This window comes from Branchiostoma belcheri, unplaced genomic scaffold, assembly GCF_001625305.1.
Source record: "Branchiostoma belcheri isolate BF01 breed outbred unplaced genomic scaffold, Haploidv18h27 scaffold76, whole genome shotgun sequence".
Taxonomy (NCBI): domain Eukaryota; kingdom Metazoa; phylum Chordata; class Leptocardii; order Amphioxiformes; family Branchiostomatidae; genus Branchiostoma; species Branchiostoma belcheri.
The window spans coordinates 773,537-792,482 of NW_017804420.1; the positions used below are offsets into that span (position 1 = coordinate 773,537).

The 18,946-nt window shown below is 38.8% G+C and overlaps 1 protein-coding gene across 6 annotated transcripts in view; it reads right to left on the reverse strand.

Moving 5' to 3' along the window:
* Positions 1-736: 736 nt before the first annotated feature.
* The window catches only part of LOC109485500 (lysosomal alpha-mannosidase-like), a 21,424-nt gene continuing 3,214 nt past the window's right edge, over positions 737-18,946 (reverse strand). Inside the window, exons 2-25 of one of the 6 annotated variants that reach the window (XM_019789184.1) lie at positions 18,540-18,648; positions 17,878-18,051; positions 16,969-17,162; positions 16,390-16,522; positions 15,731-15,804; positions 15,152-15,223; positions 14,105-14,221; positions 13,238-13,435; positions 12,719-12,791; positions 12,047-12,086; positions 11,704-11,773; positions 11,341-11,460; positions 10,363-10,482; positions 9,018-9,156; positions 8,488-8,594; positions 8,134-8,352; positions 7,067-7,248; positions 6,614-6,746; positions 6,079-6,159; positions 5,655-5,715; positions 4,570-4,745; positions 3,993-4,133; positions 3,337-3,439; positions 2,366-2,595 (exon numbers count right to left, since the gene is read on the reverse strand). In XM_019789184.1, coding sequence (XP_019644743.1) covers positions 2,480-2,595; positions 3,337-3,439; positions 3,993-4,133; positions 4,570-4,745; positions 5,655-5,715; positions 6,079-6,159; positions 6,614-6,746; positions 7,067-7,248; positions 8,134-8,352; positions 8,488-8,594; positions 9,018-9,156; positions 10,363-10,482; positions 11,341-11,460; positions 11,704-11,773; positions 12,047-12,086; positions 12,719-12,791; positions 13,238-13,435; positions 14,105-14,221; positions 15,152-15,223; positions 15,731-15,804; positions 16,390-16,522; positions 16,969-17,162; positions 17,878-18,051; positions 18,540-18,648 — 2,952 coding nt within the window. In that variant the 3' untranslated portion in view covers positions 2,366-2,479. Of the gene's footprint in view, positions 2,089-2,365; positions 2,596-3,336; positions 3,440-3,992; positions 4,134-4,569; positions 4,746-5,654; positions 5,716-6,078; positions 6,160-6,613; positions 6,747-7,066; positions 7,249-8,133; positions 8,353-8,487; positions 8,595-9,017; positions 9,157-10,362; positions 10,483-11,340; positions 11,461-11,703; positions 11,774-12,046; positions 12,087-12,718; positions 12,792-13,237; positions 13,436-14,104; positions 14,222-15,151; positions 15,224-15,730; positions 15,805-15,846; positions 15,924-16,389; positions 16,523-16,968; positions 17,163-17,877; positions 18,052-18,539; positions 18,649-18,946 lie in introns of those variants that run through there. The other 5 variants (XM_019789181.1, XM_019789179.1, XM_019789183.1 and 2 more) reach the window with 5 other exon arrangements.

The window sequence follows — 18,946 nt, forward strand, 5'->3', positions numbered from 1 at the left end:
AGATTCAGATGACCAACACTTATAAGTCGGACGGATTGGCTACATCTTATTCATGCAAAATGTGCAAATGGACAAATTATTGTCAGATTGACATCTGTCTGTTACCATAGTGTTGGGGGATGTGATGACTGGTTTCCATAGTGACAAGAGAATCCTGAGCTCCTATTGGACTGATTTTCACAGATAAAGAATCCTGCGCTCCTATTGGACTGATTTTCACAGATAAAGAATCCTGCGCTCCTATTGGACTGATTTTCACAGATAAAGAATCCTGCGCTCCTATTGGACTGATTTTCACAGATAAAGAATCCTGAGCTCCTATTGGTAGTTCTGGGAATGGGATTAGTTCTTTCAAGTTAGAGTACTAGTAACTGTTTAATATCTACATGCTCTTGGTGGAGGCCCAATCATCGAGAGATTGCATAACACAGGCTAAAGTTATGATCAGATGAAAGTTTTACTGATAGCCCATTTTTAGCCTCCTTCGCAGTCTTGTTGGGCGTCGGCGTTATTTTTTCTCTGAGCGACGCGAGTAATATGCGGCCGCGAGGGACGATTTGCTGCCGAGGGAGTTTTTGCCACGGAGAGAAGGTTTCGCGCGAAACCTTCTCTCCATGGCAAAACGCCCAACAAGACTGTGAAGGAGGCTAATTTTCTACTTGCTGGTCTTTCAGGAAAAAAAATGTCTGAGAATCTGTAATGAAAGAAACTAGAATGAGACACACCACACCACAGATTTGGTCTCCTTTCTTTTATCATCCACTTTCTCAAACTTCTAGCAGCATTGCATTCAGTTTGTGGCAGTAATTTTGTATGATGAATCACACCATAAAGCTCATATAATAATCTAAAACAAGCTATTGAATGTCATGTTTGGAGACTACAGTAGAGCAATCTACCGGTTAATAATGCATACCTAAACCCAATTTTAGGTTCAGGTCCGGATTCAAGTCCAGAGGTTTAGGTTCAGTTCCGGACTTGTAAGTCCGGACCTAAACCCATGGCATATACAAAATTGCATGTTGGCAACCTTGCAATGTTGTCTGGGTGAAACTTTGGCCACATAACATGGAGGCGGATACTTGACGATGCCCGATGGCAATGTTTTCTTCATTTTGCAGCAAAGATTTTGCAATCTACGGTAGGTTTTAGGTGGTTTGGAAAGAAAAGGGGTATGTGAAATGGTCTTTTATGGTAATAAGTCCGGACTCGGTTCTTACTTGACCTAAACATTCTTACAAGTCCGGATCCAAGTCCAGTGAACCAGTATGCATCACTACTACCGGTAACTACTGATTTTATATTTAACACCTCAAAATCATAAGCCTTACATATTACGTCATAAACAAGTAAAGGTTTTCTGAAGTGTATGACTGTAGACTTCAATACCTTGTATCTCTGGTGCAATGATAAGTAATAAAACAAGTGAAACCTGTGCAGAATTTTCTCTATATGTCCATGCAGCGAAGGGAGTCAAATTGTCCTACATGTGGCCATACATTCTATATGTATGTGCCACTGAAACTCAGTTGGTTTCAAATGAATGATCTTTTATGATGCTGAAAAAAAGTACTTTTTTGCTACTCCTTCCCATGTGTTGACTTCCCACATTCTATTTGACATTTGTAGACATTTATAATTTCCAAAACAAAAAGAATTTGTACAACGTGTATCCTTGTAGTTTCTGGAGTACAGACTTCACTGTGTCCTTTATCCTAGTGTGTACTGGAAAGATATGCTTGATACTTTAGTATTCACATATTTGTTGCTACATACCAGTATACTGGTATCTCACCAAAGTACGAAGATACGTACATGTTCAGTGATTGTACTAAACTGATGATTGCACTACAAAAACACGTCCTTGGTTCACATTTTGTAACGAAATGTGCCCTGAAATCCTGACCATGATTTGAAGCAGACACTCTTTGAAAGCTTTCTTTTTCAGTAACATAAAACTGCTATGCACCTCAGTTCTGTAACACCATACACTATACACACACCTCAGTTGTCATTACAAATAATTCCATCACCACCAGAGTAGACTCACACATTTTATCTTTTTTACGTGTCCTGAAAACTATATAAGGCCACACCAATTTAATTTCTTGGATTCGCCCGCTTCATTTTTTTTCTGATTTGCAAATAAAAGTAAAAATTCAGAATCAACTGCAAAATGCTCATATTTTGCCCTGAACAGTTGAAAACAGTCCTTTTCATCCTAGTTGTTACAGTTATTCCATCTTTCAATGCAGTGGTATCATTAAAAGTTCAAAATTCATTATTTAAATTTTGAACCAGCCTGGTGTGTTGACTTCATGGCTCCTATCGTACCAATTTGGGCCATAATAGGATGCCTAGACCTGTTTTTAATCATTTATTTTTTTCGTCCGCCCGCTCCATTATTTTTCTACAAAAATCCATTAACCAAGAAATTAAATTGGTGTGGCCTAATAGTGAAGTTAAAGGTTGTGAGTTGTTACCACCTGCGTTTTACGTGGAAGCGAAGGGTGCAGATTTGCATGGGTTTGAGACTGACAGTGGCAGAGCTGGGGTCCCAGCATTGTTGGGATACATTTCCTGTGGTGCCTTCCTCTGTGAAAACAAGAAATCATAGATTTTAAACCCCCAGGAAAGCATTTAGAGTTTTTTAAGCCACTAACTAAATACACATCCACTGACATCTATTGGCGTAACCAATCTATGCCTGTAGTGTTACCTATGCATAGTAGTGGTCATTTGTCAGGTGCATTGAGCAACACTGTTTAGGTGTCCTCACTGGCTAATTTGGCATTTCAAACTTTCCATCGTTTTGTCACAAAGAAATTCAGAAAGAACTGTAGTTGTACTGAATATTGATACCTGGGTACAAAAGGGTTATGAATATGATTTTATGGACCATATGGATGACGTCATCATATTTTATTGCCTCAAATGTAATTATTTTTAAAGTTATAATACAGCAATTTGGTACAAATAACTGCAATAAAAGTAATTCAAGTGCATAATGGTCAAAGCTATAAACATACGTTTGCACAAATTGATATCTACTGATTACCTGTAGTTATTAGAGAATAACTAGATTTTAATTAGGCTATTAGGTTATTCTCTAATAACTACAGGTAATTAGTAGATATCAATATGTGCAAATGTATGTTTGTAGCTTTGACATTATGCACATGAAAATCATACTTTTATAGCAGTTATTTGTACCAAAGTGCTGTATTATAGCTTTAAAGATAATTAATTCTAACAGATTTTTAGCACACACGCACATCTTCCCAACACCTATGCCTCAACTCACTTTCCTACCTACTTGCTACCCATAAGACTCACCAGTGTTCCATGACAGACGATGTAGTTTCTCTGTATGAATGTTTCCTCCAAGAGTCAGCTCTTCCACACTAGAGGTCACAACCTCAAATGGTTCAAACAGCCCCTGAAAAAAAGGCAGCGAGGAAAATCCACATTATTTAGACTGAAGGGGCATTGACAAAGGTTACCCAATTTATTAGTGATAGAGAAGAAGAGTGTCAGGTGTCACTTGAAACGTCGGGAAATAATCTCTGTAATTTTTCCAGGAGTAGAATTTGAATTACGTCGATGAAGGTTAGACATCCAGGTAATATGATATGCCAAAAAGCAGTTATTCAAGCAACTGGATACAATACGCCAAAAAGCAGTTACTTAAGCAACTGGATATGATTTTGAAAATGGTCAGATGTTTCAGCTAGTATCCACTAGCTTTCGTCAGTGACTGAGAGACCAGAAGACAAATGAAGGTTTATAAGCAGGTTTGCATATCAATCAATTGTTTGTGCTCATAAACCTGCATTTCTCCTCTGGTCTCTCAGTCACTGACGAAAGCTAGTAGTGGATACTAGCTGAAAAGTCTGACCGTTTCCAAAATCATATCCAGTTGCTTGAGTAACTGCTTTTTGGCATAGAATTTGAATTGTCTGTGAATAAGGTTAATGTGTTGTTTTAGGTACCTGTAGAGAGACAGTCTGTGGCGTCCCCCGGTCGGCAGCCTGGTACTGATGCTCCAGCCTGAGGAGGGCTGTGTCTCCATCAGACAGCTCCAGGGTCAGCAGGTGGACACTGGGTGGCAGTTCACGCTTCAGAGCTGTGTACTAACAACACAACAAATAACAAACAACTGCTGATTCCAGCGTATTTGAGTTCACAGTTGAAAACAACAGTATCAACACGGTCAAAATGCTGGCGAGTGGTGAGTTTGCTCCCTTGAAAAGCACAAAATTAAACGAGAAATCTGACATTCCAAATCTCTGAAAAGTTTATGAAAATACTGTTACAGTACTAAAATGCCCAAAATCACCATGTTTCCTTGAGACTTCAATATTTAACCATGTGCCAAAATTCAAACAAATCTTTTCAAAGTATCATGAGTTATACGTTTGAACTCATAAACCCAACCCAAAACAGAACCTCCATCTTTAGGAAGGCAAAAAAAATGAGAAGATATGTAAAAATTTACAGCACTCCAGAAGCTGCTACACAGTAAGTATTTTTAATGAGAACCAGAGAAAAGCCGTGTAGATTTCTTACATCCATGTTGAAGTTGTTGCTCCAGTCCTGAGTGGAGAGCGTGTTGGGTGTGAAGCTGACGGCAGGTGCCATGTACAGCTGTTCCCCCAGGGTGCGGTGCAGCTGGCCAGAGTCCGCAGGTGATTCCAACATCAGGTAGTGTTTGCCACGTGCCACCAGGCCATCTCCAAATACTCCTGTTCATATGGGTGAAAAAACATGGACTTTGTCAGAGCCAGTTGGGTCATTGCTGCTATTGATGAAGTAAGGAGAGATATGCCTGTACTAGTGATGCATACCTAAACCCAATTTCAGGTTCAGGTCCGGATTCAAGTCCAGAGGTTTAGGTTCAGGTCCGGACTTAAGTCCGGACCTAAACCCATGGCATATACAAAATTGCTTGTTGGCAACCTTGCAATGTTGTCTGGGTGAAACTTTGGCCACATAACATGGAGGCTGGTACTTGACGATGCCCGATGGCAATGTTTTCTTCATTTTGCAGCAAAGATTTTGGAATCTACGGAAGGTTTTAGGTGGTTTAAAAAGAAAAGGGGTATGTGAAATGGTCTTTTATGGTAATAAGTCCGGACTCGGTTCTTGACTTTTAGGTTTTTTTGGACTTGAACCTAAACATTTTTACAAGTCCGGATCCAAGTCCAGTGAACCGGTATGCACCACTAGCCTGTACAACAAGTCTTTGCAGTAAGACTCTTAGGACGGTCTAGTCTTTACTTTAGTGCCCATGTGAGGCTTTTAGTAATGTTTGTGTTTGTGTGGTTGTATATGTATTGTAATGTTAATTTGTATTTTCCAGACAATCAACTATAAAAAAATCAGTGTTATTCAGCATGTTTTTGTACAGGCTGCGAGACTGATATTTCAATTTTCAATTTCAATTTTATTAAAAACAGTCAACATAGCAGGGGTACATAGTACTCCTGAATTGTGTGGACTTTACATAAGTACAAAAGACGCACAAGGCAATTACATATAAAAGTGGGACATGAAACACTAGGTCTGCATTTGGCTATTTATGAATGAACTGTTGAAACTGTTGAAAATATGACAGATGAAGTTTCCAAAATGTTTGTGTCAGGATTGGTTACCTGTTTCATTCAAGGCTTCCCCAACACCAAAGTTATCGTCGTAGAACATCCGGCGATGAACCTACACAGGAACACAGAAACTTAAGTTAAAGGACATTTAAACACGTAATCAATTACAGCAAAATACTAATTTATGCAGGGATGGAAATACCACCTGCATATGCAGGTTAGTGCAGGTAAAATTCAGAGCTGTGTAGGTTTTTCTTACATTTAACTGCATCTAACCTGCACCATGCTGGCATGTTGAACTGTTAAAATGATATGATTTTACTGGTAATTATATTTGAACGTGACCAATTCTGACAGACTCAGACGAGAATAGAGCCAGTCAAGGAAGAGGTTGCTCTGCAGGAGTGAAAATGCCCTGGAATGACTGACAATCTCAAAAAAATATGTCAGACCTATGAAGACTGTAAGCCCTCACCATGAGTTCCAGAGAGCCGTCCTTCAGACTGGAGCCACCCTGAGACCTGTCTGTCAGGACAGTCAGCTGTTTGCTCGCATCCTGAAGGAAAAAACAACAACATAACTTACCAGCTATACAAATATACTACAGTCTAACTTACCCAGGCAACCACCTCTATAAGCCGATCATCTGGCCATAATGACTGCTTTTTCTGCATCTTAATTTTATTTGACATAGTTGTAAGCATCAAGTGAGTTGCTCAAGCCAAACACTTGTCTAATGTGACTGCGACTGAAACAAATTAGGACTTCAAACCAAACACCCCCATCCCTGCTCATGACAATCTCATTAATTTTCATGCTTGCTCTGTGTTGACATTGATTTTTGATGAAAAGAAGTGAAAAATCATCATGGTAAAATCAGTTTGAGTTGAGTTTTCTGGTGACTGGGCCATCAAAGATGTGTGATAACTGACGTGTGGTAACACACAGGCTGGAACACCCATATCGAACGTTATCAGGGCCCAGGTATGACATATATGTTGGTAGTTCACCTTGATAAAGATTCTGCTGTTGACAGGGTAATAGTTGCCAGCCACAGGCTCAGTCTGGTTCAGCTTCCATGTCTGACGGTGGTTCAGCTCACGCTGCAAGATCTCCCGCCCGTTGGCATCGGTGTAGAACTTCCTGGAGGAGCAACATGCATTTTATTGTGAAGGTGACAATCAGACAGTTACCCTTGATAGCAAGTGCCCTCTGGCAGGACACACAAGAACTGCAGTGCAGAGAAACAAAGTGTCCCTCTCAATTCTCTCTTTCTCATGTATGCACACATGTGCGCGCACACACACACACAATATTTTGGTTCCCCTAGTAGCTTTACTGCAAGAAAAATTCTGTTTCTGTCTGTGTGTTCTTTGCTCTGCAAAAATTTCGTAGATAGCTTTTTAGCGTGAGACACACGGAAAAGTCACAAAAGTCATCTAACACAGTGAAGGTGCACTAACTTGTCAGTCTTTAAGTCGGAGTCAAAACGAGTGATGATTTCCTTCCCCAGACCGTCCTTGAAGGGGATTGGTCCGACAGTCCACTCCAGTTCAGCTTGACGCTGTCCAGCATATAGACGTATCACCTGCGTGACCCAGTCATTAAACACCTGGTGGACCTCCTGTACCAACTTTCCTGCCACCTGTAGCAGATGCAAAGAGTTTTTACACTAATTCATCACATTGTCTTCTTTTGCCATCCTCAACTGAGGTGAAGTACATGTATTATGATTCTTCAAGTTAAAGTTCTGTTAACCTATGTTTTAACATATCATTTCTAATTAGCGTTATTTATCAATCACTTTTGTTATTCATTGTTACTATTTGTTTTGTTACCATTATCATATTGATCATATTGATCAAATTTATCAATTACGTATTGTTATTTATTATTACCATTTGATTTGTTAGCATTATTTCAGTTGTTAATTAATTTGGTTGGGGAAGATCCCAGACAAGCCACTATGGCTTCATATCTTTCCCCAGCATTTTATTTTATTGTCAGTAATATGTTCATTTTATTGTTCTTAAATATATGCGAACCAATAAACAAACAAACAAACAAGTAGCTTCTAGCACAATGCAATACATGTACATTCAGAGTCCTTGCTATATAAGCACCTCCTAGCATATTACAGGAAAACTGCATGTCATAACATGGTAGAACATTATGCAGCAAGTTTAAACTGTAATTTCCAACACAAGAAATTGGACTCACCCAAATTTTCAGATGTGTTGGAAATTACAGTTTAAACTTGCTGCATAATGACCTCTACCAACACAGATGAACTTTCAAGATGGTAGAACATATTTACTATTTAGAAACATACAGTCTGTTTCTTTCTCTCCCTCTTTCTCTCTCTCTCATACACACATGCATACACACATAAAATTTTTGGCCCCTAGCGGCTTTCTTTGGTGCTGCAGTTAAACTCCTGTTTTTGTGCATGTACTAGTATTCTTTCTTCTGAACAACACAAGAATCTTGGTAATGAACAAATCATGACATTAAGAAAGACGGGACGAACCACTTTGGTGATGACCGATCCTTTGGTTTTTATTGTGAGTGGTTCTGTGCCATTAGGTCTGAAGATGTAGGCTCCAGACCTCTGGGTGCTGTCCTTGTTGTTACCAGTACTGGAGTTGTACCAGTAGAACGCCTGGTTCACGTTTAGTGTCAACTTTTTCTTCAGGTTTGTCACAGTCTTCAGATAACCAGTGGCGCTGTCAAACACCAAGCTTAGATGCTGAAGGAAAAAAAAGGAAACATTTGTGAGCTGACATTGTTTTGAACATCAACATTCTAGGATGTCGGCAGAACATGATGTGCCTGCATGAAACAACAATTTCTGTTGGATGTTTGGTCAATGTTGCATACATACCTCATTATGAATCTCAGTGTCCCCTCTCATCATAGGTGACTGGGGAATCATCATTGAAACCACGTTTAACTTAGTTTCTGCCTGTGGCATGAACAGGCTTTCCATTCCTAAAAAAAACAAGAGAATAAGAATAAGAGAACATCTCATACATAAAACAATGAAAATGTAGTGGCATTCTCTATTCCTCTTTCTTTGTTTTTTTTTTCCATGCCAGGGTGCTTTAGCTCTCAATATCCATTCAAATTTGTTTATAGTTAAGCCTGTCAGTCAAACCTGTACAAGTGACAACTGTACAAAATGGTTGCATGTATCATATCGTAGTCTGATTCTAGCTAGTACTGCCAGGTAGCTCGTTTTGAGGTTATTTCAAATGCTTCAAGTATAAAATGATGACGAATATGTGCTAAGAAATGTCAGTAAATGTCAATATAAGATAGATTTTCTCCTCTTGATTATAATTTTTTTTGCCGCCCTGAAAGTACATTGTATCATTCGGATGCCTTTAAATTGCAAAGACAGTTGTTCCTTACTTGTATTCCTTTTGCTGGCCTGACTGACCAGGTAGGTGTTAAAGCCCAGAGCTGGCACAGTGACAGGGAAGACCAGTTCACTGGTGGCATTACCGCGTGGTCCCCTCACTTTCACAGTACGAGGAGATACCTTCAGCATCTGGACAGGGGTAAGAAGTTATGATTCTATATTTTCTTAAGTATGCCTAAAATAAATATGTCATTGACTAAGCTTCTTGACAATTTCAATAGTTTATCGAATTGTTTTTGCTTAGTTCCTGTTATTTTGTCTTCTTTGTTTAAAATTTGGTTCATTGAGTAATAAGGCCACACCAATTTAATTTCTTGGTTAACGGATTCGCCGCTTCATTTTTCTCTGATTTGCAAATAAAAATACATGTAAAAATTCAGAATCAACTGCAAGATACTCATATTTTGCCCTGAACAGTTGAAGACAGTCCTTTTCTTGCTACTTGTTACAGTCATCCCATATTTCAATGCAGTGGTATCATTTGCAGTTCAAAATTCATTGTTTAAATTTTGAACCAGCCTGGTATGTTGACTTCATGTCTCCTATCATAACCATTTTGGCCCATAATAGGATGCCTAGGCCTGTTTTTATTTTTATTTTTTTTCGCCCGCCCGCTCCATTATTTTTCTAGAAAAATCCGTTAACCAAGAAATTAAATTGGTGTGGTACCTAAGGGTAATTTATTTTTTAATCTTGTAGTATTGGGGAGGGCCAAAGATAAACTACCTGGTTTCCAGCTCTTCCATCTATTTATCTTTCATTTGACATTTTATTTTATTTGTAAGGGCAAAACAATAAATAAACAAACAAGCTTAGTCTACAAGCAGAATTTGCACTGCAAAATGCAGAAAATAGTTTTTCATGTCAAGATTTCATGCCTGTTGCACTTGATGTGATGTTATGTTAAATAAATTGAGTTCACAGAAAAAACTCTGTCCGGCTAGAGTAATAGGAGGAGAATTCTTACACTACATATAGGAGGAGAATTCTTACACTACATATAGGAGGAGAATTCTTACACTACATATAGGAGAATTCTTACACTACATATAGGAGGAGAATTCTTACACTACATATAGGAGGAGAATTCTTACACTACATATAGGAGGAGAATTCTTACACTACATGTAGTAGGAGAATTCTTACACTACATATAGGAAGAGAATTCTTACACTACATATAGGAGGAGAATTCTTACACTACATATAGGAGGAGAATTCTTACACTACATATAGGAGGAGAATTATTACACTACATATAGGAGGAGAATTCTTACACTACATATAGGAAGAGAATTCTTACACTACATATTTCATGTTTGTTAGTATCAGATACCTGTGTTTCCACTGATGTGCCTTTAGGTGAAGAGACAGTGTAAGCTTGACCGTTGACAGGCAGACGGAGGTAGTGTCCAGTCAGCTGCCTGGCCAGGGGATTGTACACGGTCACTGCAAACTGTGGACAAAGGAAAACAACAGCCTATAATACTGGCACAAAATACCAGATATTACAACATATTCGAACATCTCATCTTATCTATCCCTTAGTCTAATCATTTCAACCAATGGGGCACCAGAGAAGATCTAATGAACCCTTTTCTTCATACTTCTTGTTTTTTGATTCACGTTTCACTTCGTGTCATACCAGTCCATTCTCTGATGTTATCCTCCCGTCTTTCGATTCCCTACCCCTCTTCCATCCTCTCCGAATACCATGACATGTACACGTTGCCATTTCTATTTCCTCATATGGACCTATGCTTTGTTAATGCTAAGCAACAGACACAGTAAGTCCTGATTGTACATTAATGGTCCCATAGACAACAAGTAAAATCTCTGAGATTTTATACCTCCGGGCTTTTTATTGTATATTTTTATATGTTGTTTGTTATGTATAGTTGATGGTGTTGAATTTTGTGCACAACAACAACTGTTGCGCGCCGCAGGACTAGGGTATTAAACAAAGAATTTATCGAGGGGTCTTATACGTGGACCAGACCGAGAATAACTTAAACACGCGACAATTTACACGCTCAAAGGGGTGTTTTGGGGCCACCAAAAGGCACCATTTTCATTCCTGAAAATACATATACAAAACAAAAGAACGTGCATCATCTGCAGCCCAATAGCAAAACATATACCGAGTCTCAAAAGAATCCATCCAGCCAAACGCGAGAAACAGCTGCGAACATGAAAATCTAAATCTCTCACAAAACCCTTCCGCGGAAGGATGTCTCCTCCCCCGGAGGTAAAAATAGGAACATATAGGATGTACTGCAAGGATGCTTTGAATGTATACATTGAGAAATCATACATTGTCGTTGTCCTCAGTGGTGGGACAGATGCTGATGTTGAGGTAGGTACAGAACTGGGCAGCCGGAGGGTCCACACTTCCCTTCTTCATCTTACTGGTCAGAGCACGGCCCACAACTGCCTGTAAACAACAACAACAACAACATCACCCCAGGACAGTTAACATGACGTTTAAACTTAAGGTAGCCCAATAGCCTGTTAAGTTTTAATTTGAATTGCTTGTTATAAAACAATGGCAATATGTGGTCTCCTGGCTAAATGAATAAATGAAACAAAAGTAATGGCTTTGAAGTAATTTTTGTAGCCCATACAAGGCTTGTGTTCACACATGTACAGCTGCAGGTGTCTTCATACATGTACTCACCTGACATTCCACAGCACCTGCGTGCAGCCGCATGGCATAGTCGTTGGCCACGTGTTGCTTCTCAGTTCCACTACAAGCAACAGTAATATTTTGTCACAATAAAAATATCCTAAGAAATACAATAAAAAGTTATATGCCAAGCATGACTGGAATTGCTACGTGGTGTCATTTTATCTTGATCTGTGCTTGGCTTAATTTTTCACTCCATTTTAGAGTGAAGAAAGTAATAAAAGATCAGTGTTTAAAGGCATTTAAAGGCATCTAGTGCATTTGGTGCCTAATAATATTGTTTCTATGGCAAAAAAAATTATTCATCCAAAAGAAATGGTATTTCCCTTTTTACCTGACAGCATCGTGGTGTTGGGCAACTGCCATGGCCTCTCCTGAAACAGTGGGAGTAAATATGTGAGTAATTTCATCAAGTTGGCAAGAGACGATATATTCAAGGTTATATTATATTCAAGCCTACATTGAACCGCGAAGGGGACCTTCATCGTCTACCAGATACCTTTGACCCAGTGTTGACGTCACACTTCAAAGAAGCCACGTGACAAGCTTCACTGGTTCAGTCTACTGAGGAAGACCAGAGAGACTGATGGAAAGCTCTGAGGTAAGAGAATTTTTTTGGGTTGGACCAAAAGTTTTAACTTTAAACATGTAACTACCAACACAGATGAACAGTTACTTTCATGATAATATTCAAGGTTTATTCAACAACCAGTGGGTTTTCTTTCTGACATTTTGGTAACTGGCTGCAATATTACAAATGTGGTCCCAAATGTAGAGTGTAACACATAATATTCATATGTATATAGTCATCATTGCTATGACACTACTATATGGACATTTTCAAGTTGAGGTACAGACTGTTTACCTCAAATAATAATAGATTCTTTCATCTTTTATCTTCTAGTTCTGATTTTTCTGAATGTAGAATGGATGGGCTATATTCAGCAAACACACTTGGTCAAATGACAAAGGCAAATAAAACAATAACAACAAAAAATAATCTTACGAAATCTTTGTGATGATGGTCCTCCATTTTTAAATGGCAGTGGCCCAGCTATCACTTCTAGCTGCTTGCAAACCTGCATGACATCCATTCAACACAGGAACACATTTAATTCAATATGTGGTTAGCACTTCTACAGAGCTTATCATTTAAGGTCTTGTTTGTGCATTTAAGGATAATATCCCATCTGAAGTTTGTAGAATTGTAAGGTTTGAACCACTCACACCGGGAAGAATACCTACTCTTTTCAATAAGTATGGTGGGTTCTTTAACAGCTCAAGGTGTGGCTCTCCTCAAACATGGGACCTCCATTTAATGTCCTATATAGGATGCTATATCCCTAACCAAAGCTAGGTGCTCATTTAAACCTGTCAGTGAGTGAAGTGAGGAAAGTCGTGTATAGTGCCAAGTGCCTTTTTCAAGGGCACCATGTTGGGGCATGTCAGGGGATTCGAACCCAGTACCTCTGGGTTCAGGGCCAAACACCCTAAACATTATGCCATATCTCCGTATGTGTCTCACCTGAAGGAAATTGTTACATTCCCTGACGTAACCCTTGATGGTGGGTCTTGAGGTGAAGTATCCCGACCAGAAACTGTGGGGCTTGTCGGCGTACGGGAAAAAGTCGTCCGTGTTGTTGTAGCTCCATTTAACATCAGCAGCCTGGTTCTTGTGGTACACGTAGCAGGATGGGGTGGAGTACAGCAGGTTTACCTTGTTCTGAAACAAACAACAAGAATTTTACCAAGATTCTGCTACAAAAAATATTTTTGCTGCCTAATCCTGTAACAAACAAGGCTACTTCATGTTCTTTGTCTTTCAGTTGATATGTTTGTAAGAAACAGGAGACAGTGAAAAGAAAAGGGGGAGTAGTGTAACAGTGGGGGGTTCATAGGCGCTACCAACTGATCCGGCAAACGGGTCTAGGCCTTTTCAGCCGAGCGGTTAGAGTGTCTGACTGGGGCCCGGGAGGTCGTGGGTTCGAACCCCGGCCCGGGACCAGAAGGGTTTTTACTGGCTCCTCCTTGTTTCTTACATGTTTAAAAAAATGATGCATGTACCACCATTTTTACTAAGTTCTCAGCTGCCTTCAATGATGCCACTTTGAAAAATGCAAGACAGTTTTTAAGGTTTGCATATTTAAGGATGACAGCCTGTCTGTAGTTTTCAGTGTTGTGTTTGAAAAGATATCATACATATCACACAGCTGGTGTGTTACGCCGAAAGGCGGTTATACCGGCTATACAGATACAGATACAGAAGAATTTAGAACATAATTCTGCTGCAACATTGACCAAAGATTCAACAGAAACCATGGTTTTGTTCAGGTCTAGTATGCAGATGCAGGTGCAATCGACATTACATTTACCATTACAGACAATATCTTACCCCAGCATTGGTGTACTTGATGAGTTTGTCCATGTTTTTGAACCATATGTTGGCTGCCTGGTAGTGGAAGTCAGACCCCATGGTCCACATGATGTGTTCTGTACGGAAGTGCTTTGCCTGGAGTTAAGATAAATACAAACAGTACAGGATAGGTTACTTTGGTATCATTACGAAGACAGTCATCAAAATTATCATTATCAAGACATCATAGGGCCACAAGTAGTTTTATGAATCCCTGCATTTTACTACATTCTCATGTTTTTATTCCAATCTGAAGAAAACTTGGAACAAAAGTTGCATTTTTGTGATTCTGGGATTTTCGTTACATTTACTATTATATCAAGTAGAATGTGTTGTCATTAAGCAATTGTGTCATTTCTTAGATATAATCTTTTGGAAACTGTTTTATGTATGATGTATATTTGGTAACTATGTATTGTACTTGTCTTTGTAATTTTTGACCTTTGTAATCAGTCTGGATGCCTGGATGTTAAATTTTAAATAAATGAATAGACTGAAAAAAATTAAAAGTGTTGTTTTCTAATATCTGAGAACTGACAAATTAAATTGTTGTGACCTGGCTGCAAAGTCTCTCAATTCTTCGTAAACATACATGTGTTCACAAACATACATGTGTTCACAAACATACATGTGTTCACAAACATACATGTGTTCACAAACATACATGTGTTCACAAACATACATGTGTTCACAAACATACATGTGTTCACAAACATACATGTGTTCACAAACATACATGTGTTCACAAACAATATACATACATGTGTTCACAAACAATATACATACATGTGTTCACAAACATACATGTGTTCACAAACATACATGTGTTCACAAACATACAATGTGTTCACAAACAATATACATACATGTGTTCACAAACATACATGTGTTCACAAACATACGTGTGTTCACAAACATACATGTGTTCACAAACATACATGTGTTCACAAACATACATGTGTTCACAAACATACATGTGTTCACAAACATACATGTGTTCACAATCATACATGTGTTCCCACTGACCTGTTCCATGGACCTGTTCTCAGCAGTTTTCACCCGCTCTTCCACATTGTAATCATGTAGCCTGGGATCATCCTGGAGACATGTGATATACAGTACACAGTTACCAACATGTTCAACTCTTTTATAAGTAGATCTAAATACCTAAAAAAATTTAGATGCAGGTGCAGTTACATGGGTATTAGGACCTGTACCTTTACACAAACAAATAAGTTATATGCCTAGCCAACCATCTTTTTAAGCACATGTAGTACATGTATATTATTGTTGTTATATGAGGATTTCCATATTTTGATTTAAAAGAAAAAAGGGACTAATTACAAGTTTTCTTGAGTTTTAAGTGCCAAATTGTCAACACTTGGAAATGCGAATCAAACTAGCTCCTTTTACCATATATTAATACTTAGCCTCAAAAATCTATACGGCTACTTCCTGCATAATAACATGGCTGTTATAGGCTTGTTAGATGCACTCTTCCAATTTGCAGGTGCAGGTGCATTCAAGGGATGATTTGAGCCCTGCACAGGTGTTGTAGATTGTTGAGTCATAGTAGCCACATGTCCTCCCTCCTTCTAAGCTCACCTGTACAGGTTGACCATTACACAGTATCCCAAAGCACAGTCCTTCTGGGGGTCCATAGTGGGCAAACAGGTCACCTGTGTGACAAGAAATGGTAAAGAGACAGGTGTGTATCTTACCTGCACGGGAGGGTCTTGGCATAAGAGCTCAAAGCATAGACCAGGTGGTGGAGTATAGAGCGGTCCGAACAGAGCCCCTAGGAGACGTACATTTGTTTGTCAACAATGCACTTTTGTGTACGACACACTTACAGAAAATACAGAAACTTTTTCAGAAGATTTATTTTCTTGGTGTTTAGTGTGACCTATTACTGTGAAATCATAATTTATGTGAATATTAGTTTGAGAGTTCTACTGTACATATCCAATGTTCTTGATTTGTGATCTTTTTTGATTCAGATCTTTATAAATTAGATACGACATAAATTGTGCAGAGATAAGTTGAATATTTGTATATGGCTTCATCTAGCCTATCATCATAATCATGTAACTGAATTAAGTTTCAACATAACTTGTAGTTTGCATCTAACTACTGTACTAGTAGTACCATATACATGTATTTACATTTTCACCTCTTGCTGAATTTTATGTAAAAATGTCTGAGAAAAAATACATTGCAGTGATCTGACAATATTGTATAGCTATGATATGACCTTGTCGTACCTGTGAAGAGGTCAGCGACCTTGCCAAGGTCGTTGGGGCTGCCCCGCCAGATCTCCTCCATGTTCTTCAGATTCAGTCTGTTCATCTTGTCCTGATAGTCCAGCCTCGCGAAGAAGAACCCATCATATCCCATCTGGGAGAGATAGAAACAATACTGTCACATATGTGCATGTGGTTTAAACTTTGACTGGAAAGGTAACATTTGCACATTTGCGAAACAAATGCATAACGTTTACCTTCACATGGTCTAGGCTAACAAACTACTGCTGCATTCTTAATTACTTAAACATCTTCATACATACTAGTATGTTGACCAGCCCCTCAAATTCTGTCCTGCCACTTGTTACATAATGTAATCCAACAGGGTGTCTGCTACAGGACCAGTTACCATGGTGACAGCTGTCTGGTCCAGGTCATTGAACTTATTAGTTTAAAATGGAAAGATTAGGAAGAATCCGAAGCAATGGAGAAAAACAATATTGTTATGTTTTTGTGAAGGCAAACATAATAAATACTAGTACATTGGCACAGTACCTATTTTATCACATTATATTTTGCAAGAGACTAAAATTCCTATACCTGGGCAAAAATTGAAGCCTGTTCCCTGGAGTGTCCAAATGGATCAATGTGCCATGCCACGAGAGGTCGCCCGCACTCGCCAAACGTCGTGTTTAAGAACTGCAGCCCGAGTGTCATCTGGTCGATGATTGCGTTGTAATGTGTGCTTGCCTCGTCATTCATGCACCAGCCTCCATTGATGAATTCTAATCGGCCTGTGGAAAGAAAGGAACTTTTAAGATATCTTACCTCTAACTCAGGAACTAGTTGAAAAAAAAAAAGAAATACCAATGAGAGGCCAAGATAAGAATCACTTTCTTTGGAAGGTTGTGAGAAAACTTTTCAATTGGAAACTCAGCTTACATTAACAACAGCATGAGCAATGACCATCCCCCAACTCTGTCCTGCCACTTGCTACATAATGTATTCCAACACCACAGGGTGTCTGCTACAGCACCAGTTACCATGGTGTAAGCTGTTTGGTCCAGGCCATTGACATTATTTGTTTGGAGACAAAGGAGAAACGGAGAAAAAACAACATGTTTTCCTTTTAATGGAAAACATGTTGTTTTGGAAAACATGCTGCCAATTGTACATTGATATGCAAATATTAATATTATGCACTTATCATTTATTTTCATTTCTGTATGATCGATTTGATATTATTTGATGTATGCCTATTTTGGACCGCTTATTCTTCTGTGCTTAAGTTACCTTATTTTAATTTGCCCCTTGATTGTACATAAGTTTTCTTCAGTGATTACTTTTTGTTGTATTATATTGTTATTATTTTATTGTGTTTGGGGATTGCCCCCCAAGGTGCATTGAAAACCGCCCTCCAGGGCAATATGTTCTCTGGTAAAATAAACAATAAACAAACAAACAAATTTTACGAAGGTTAACAGAAATAGGGTACATCTTAAGACATACCTTCGTCCACAAGCTTCTTGACCCTCCCGTGCATGTCTTCATCCTGTTCATCCCACCAGCGCTTAAAGAAGGCCATCTCCACGTAGATGAACCTCCTCCTGGGGTTAGCCTCCAGCTGTGGGATGACTCCATCCAGGATGTACTGAACACCTGCCCTCTGGATAGTGGTGTTTGCTGAAAAATATGTGACATTGTCAATTATTATTATTTCTAATTTCATAACTTGATCCTTTATCTATCTTCAGGGCTTGACATACTGGGTACATTTGCACCTTAGCTCAGGTAAAATTGGGGCTGTGCAATTGGGGCTGTGTTTATTTCTGATGTCAAGTATCAAGTATCTTACCGGCACCTAACCTTCACTGGTCCAGGTCCATATGTACTGGATTTATATAAACATAGTTGTATACCGTGTGTGTTTAACTTTATTTGCTGCATTGAATGTTACCACCTGTATGAAGTACAAAAGAAAGTTGGTAATAGTTTTAGAACAAATTTATTATGATACATACGTCTTAAAGTGGTGCAGGTAAAATTTGTCTGGTGCAGGTACATGTAATTTTCAATATTAATGTTGCAATCTGTTAAACCCTATCAAAAGAACTTTAAACTATCAGACTGTAAAACTAGTTTGTTGAAATTAGATACAGAATAACATGTACCTCCATAGTAATATTGGTCCACTGTCTTGAGCCAGCCGACGTCGTCATGTGTGTGTGGCACCAGGTGCACATTTATCATACCAGGTTTGATCGGCAGGGAGTTACATTTCTGTGGGAAGAAGTAATATTTGCAAGGCAAATGCATATTAAAATCAAAACAATGTTCACCTTCCCATGGTCTAGCCCAACAAACTACTGCTCTGTTTTTTTTTATTCAAACACAAATATGCTGCTCAGCCCCCCCCCCCCACTACTAGTAGGTCTTGCCACTTGCTACATAATGACATGTCTCTAATCACTACCAAGGAGGTTTAAAAAGAGAAACCTCCTTGTCACTACTAAGCAAACCTAGACTACTTATCAAATATGCACTTCAAAAAAATACATGAAACATAAGTTGTAAGTGT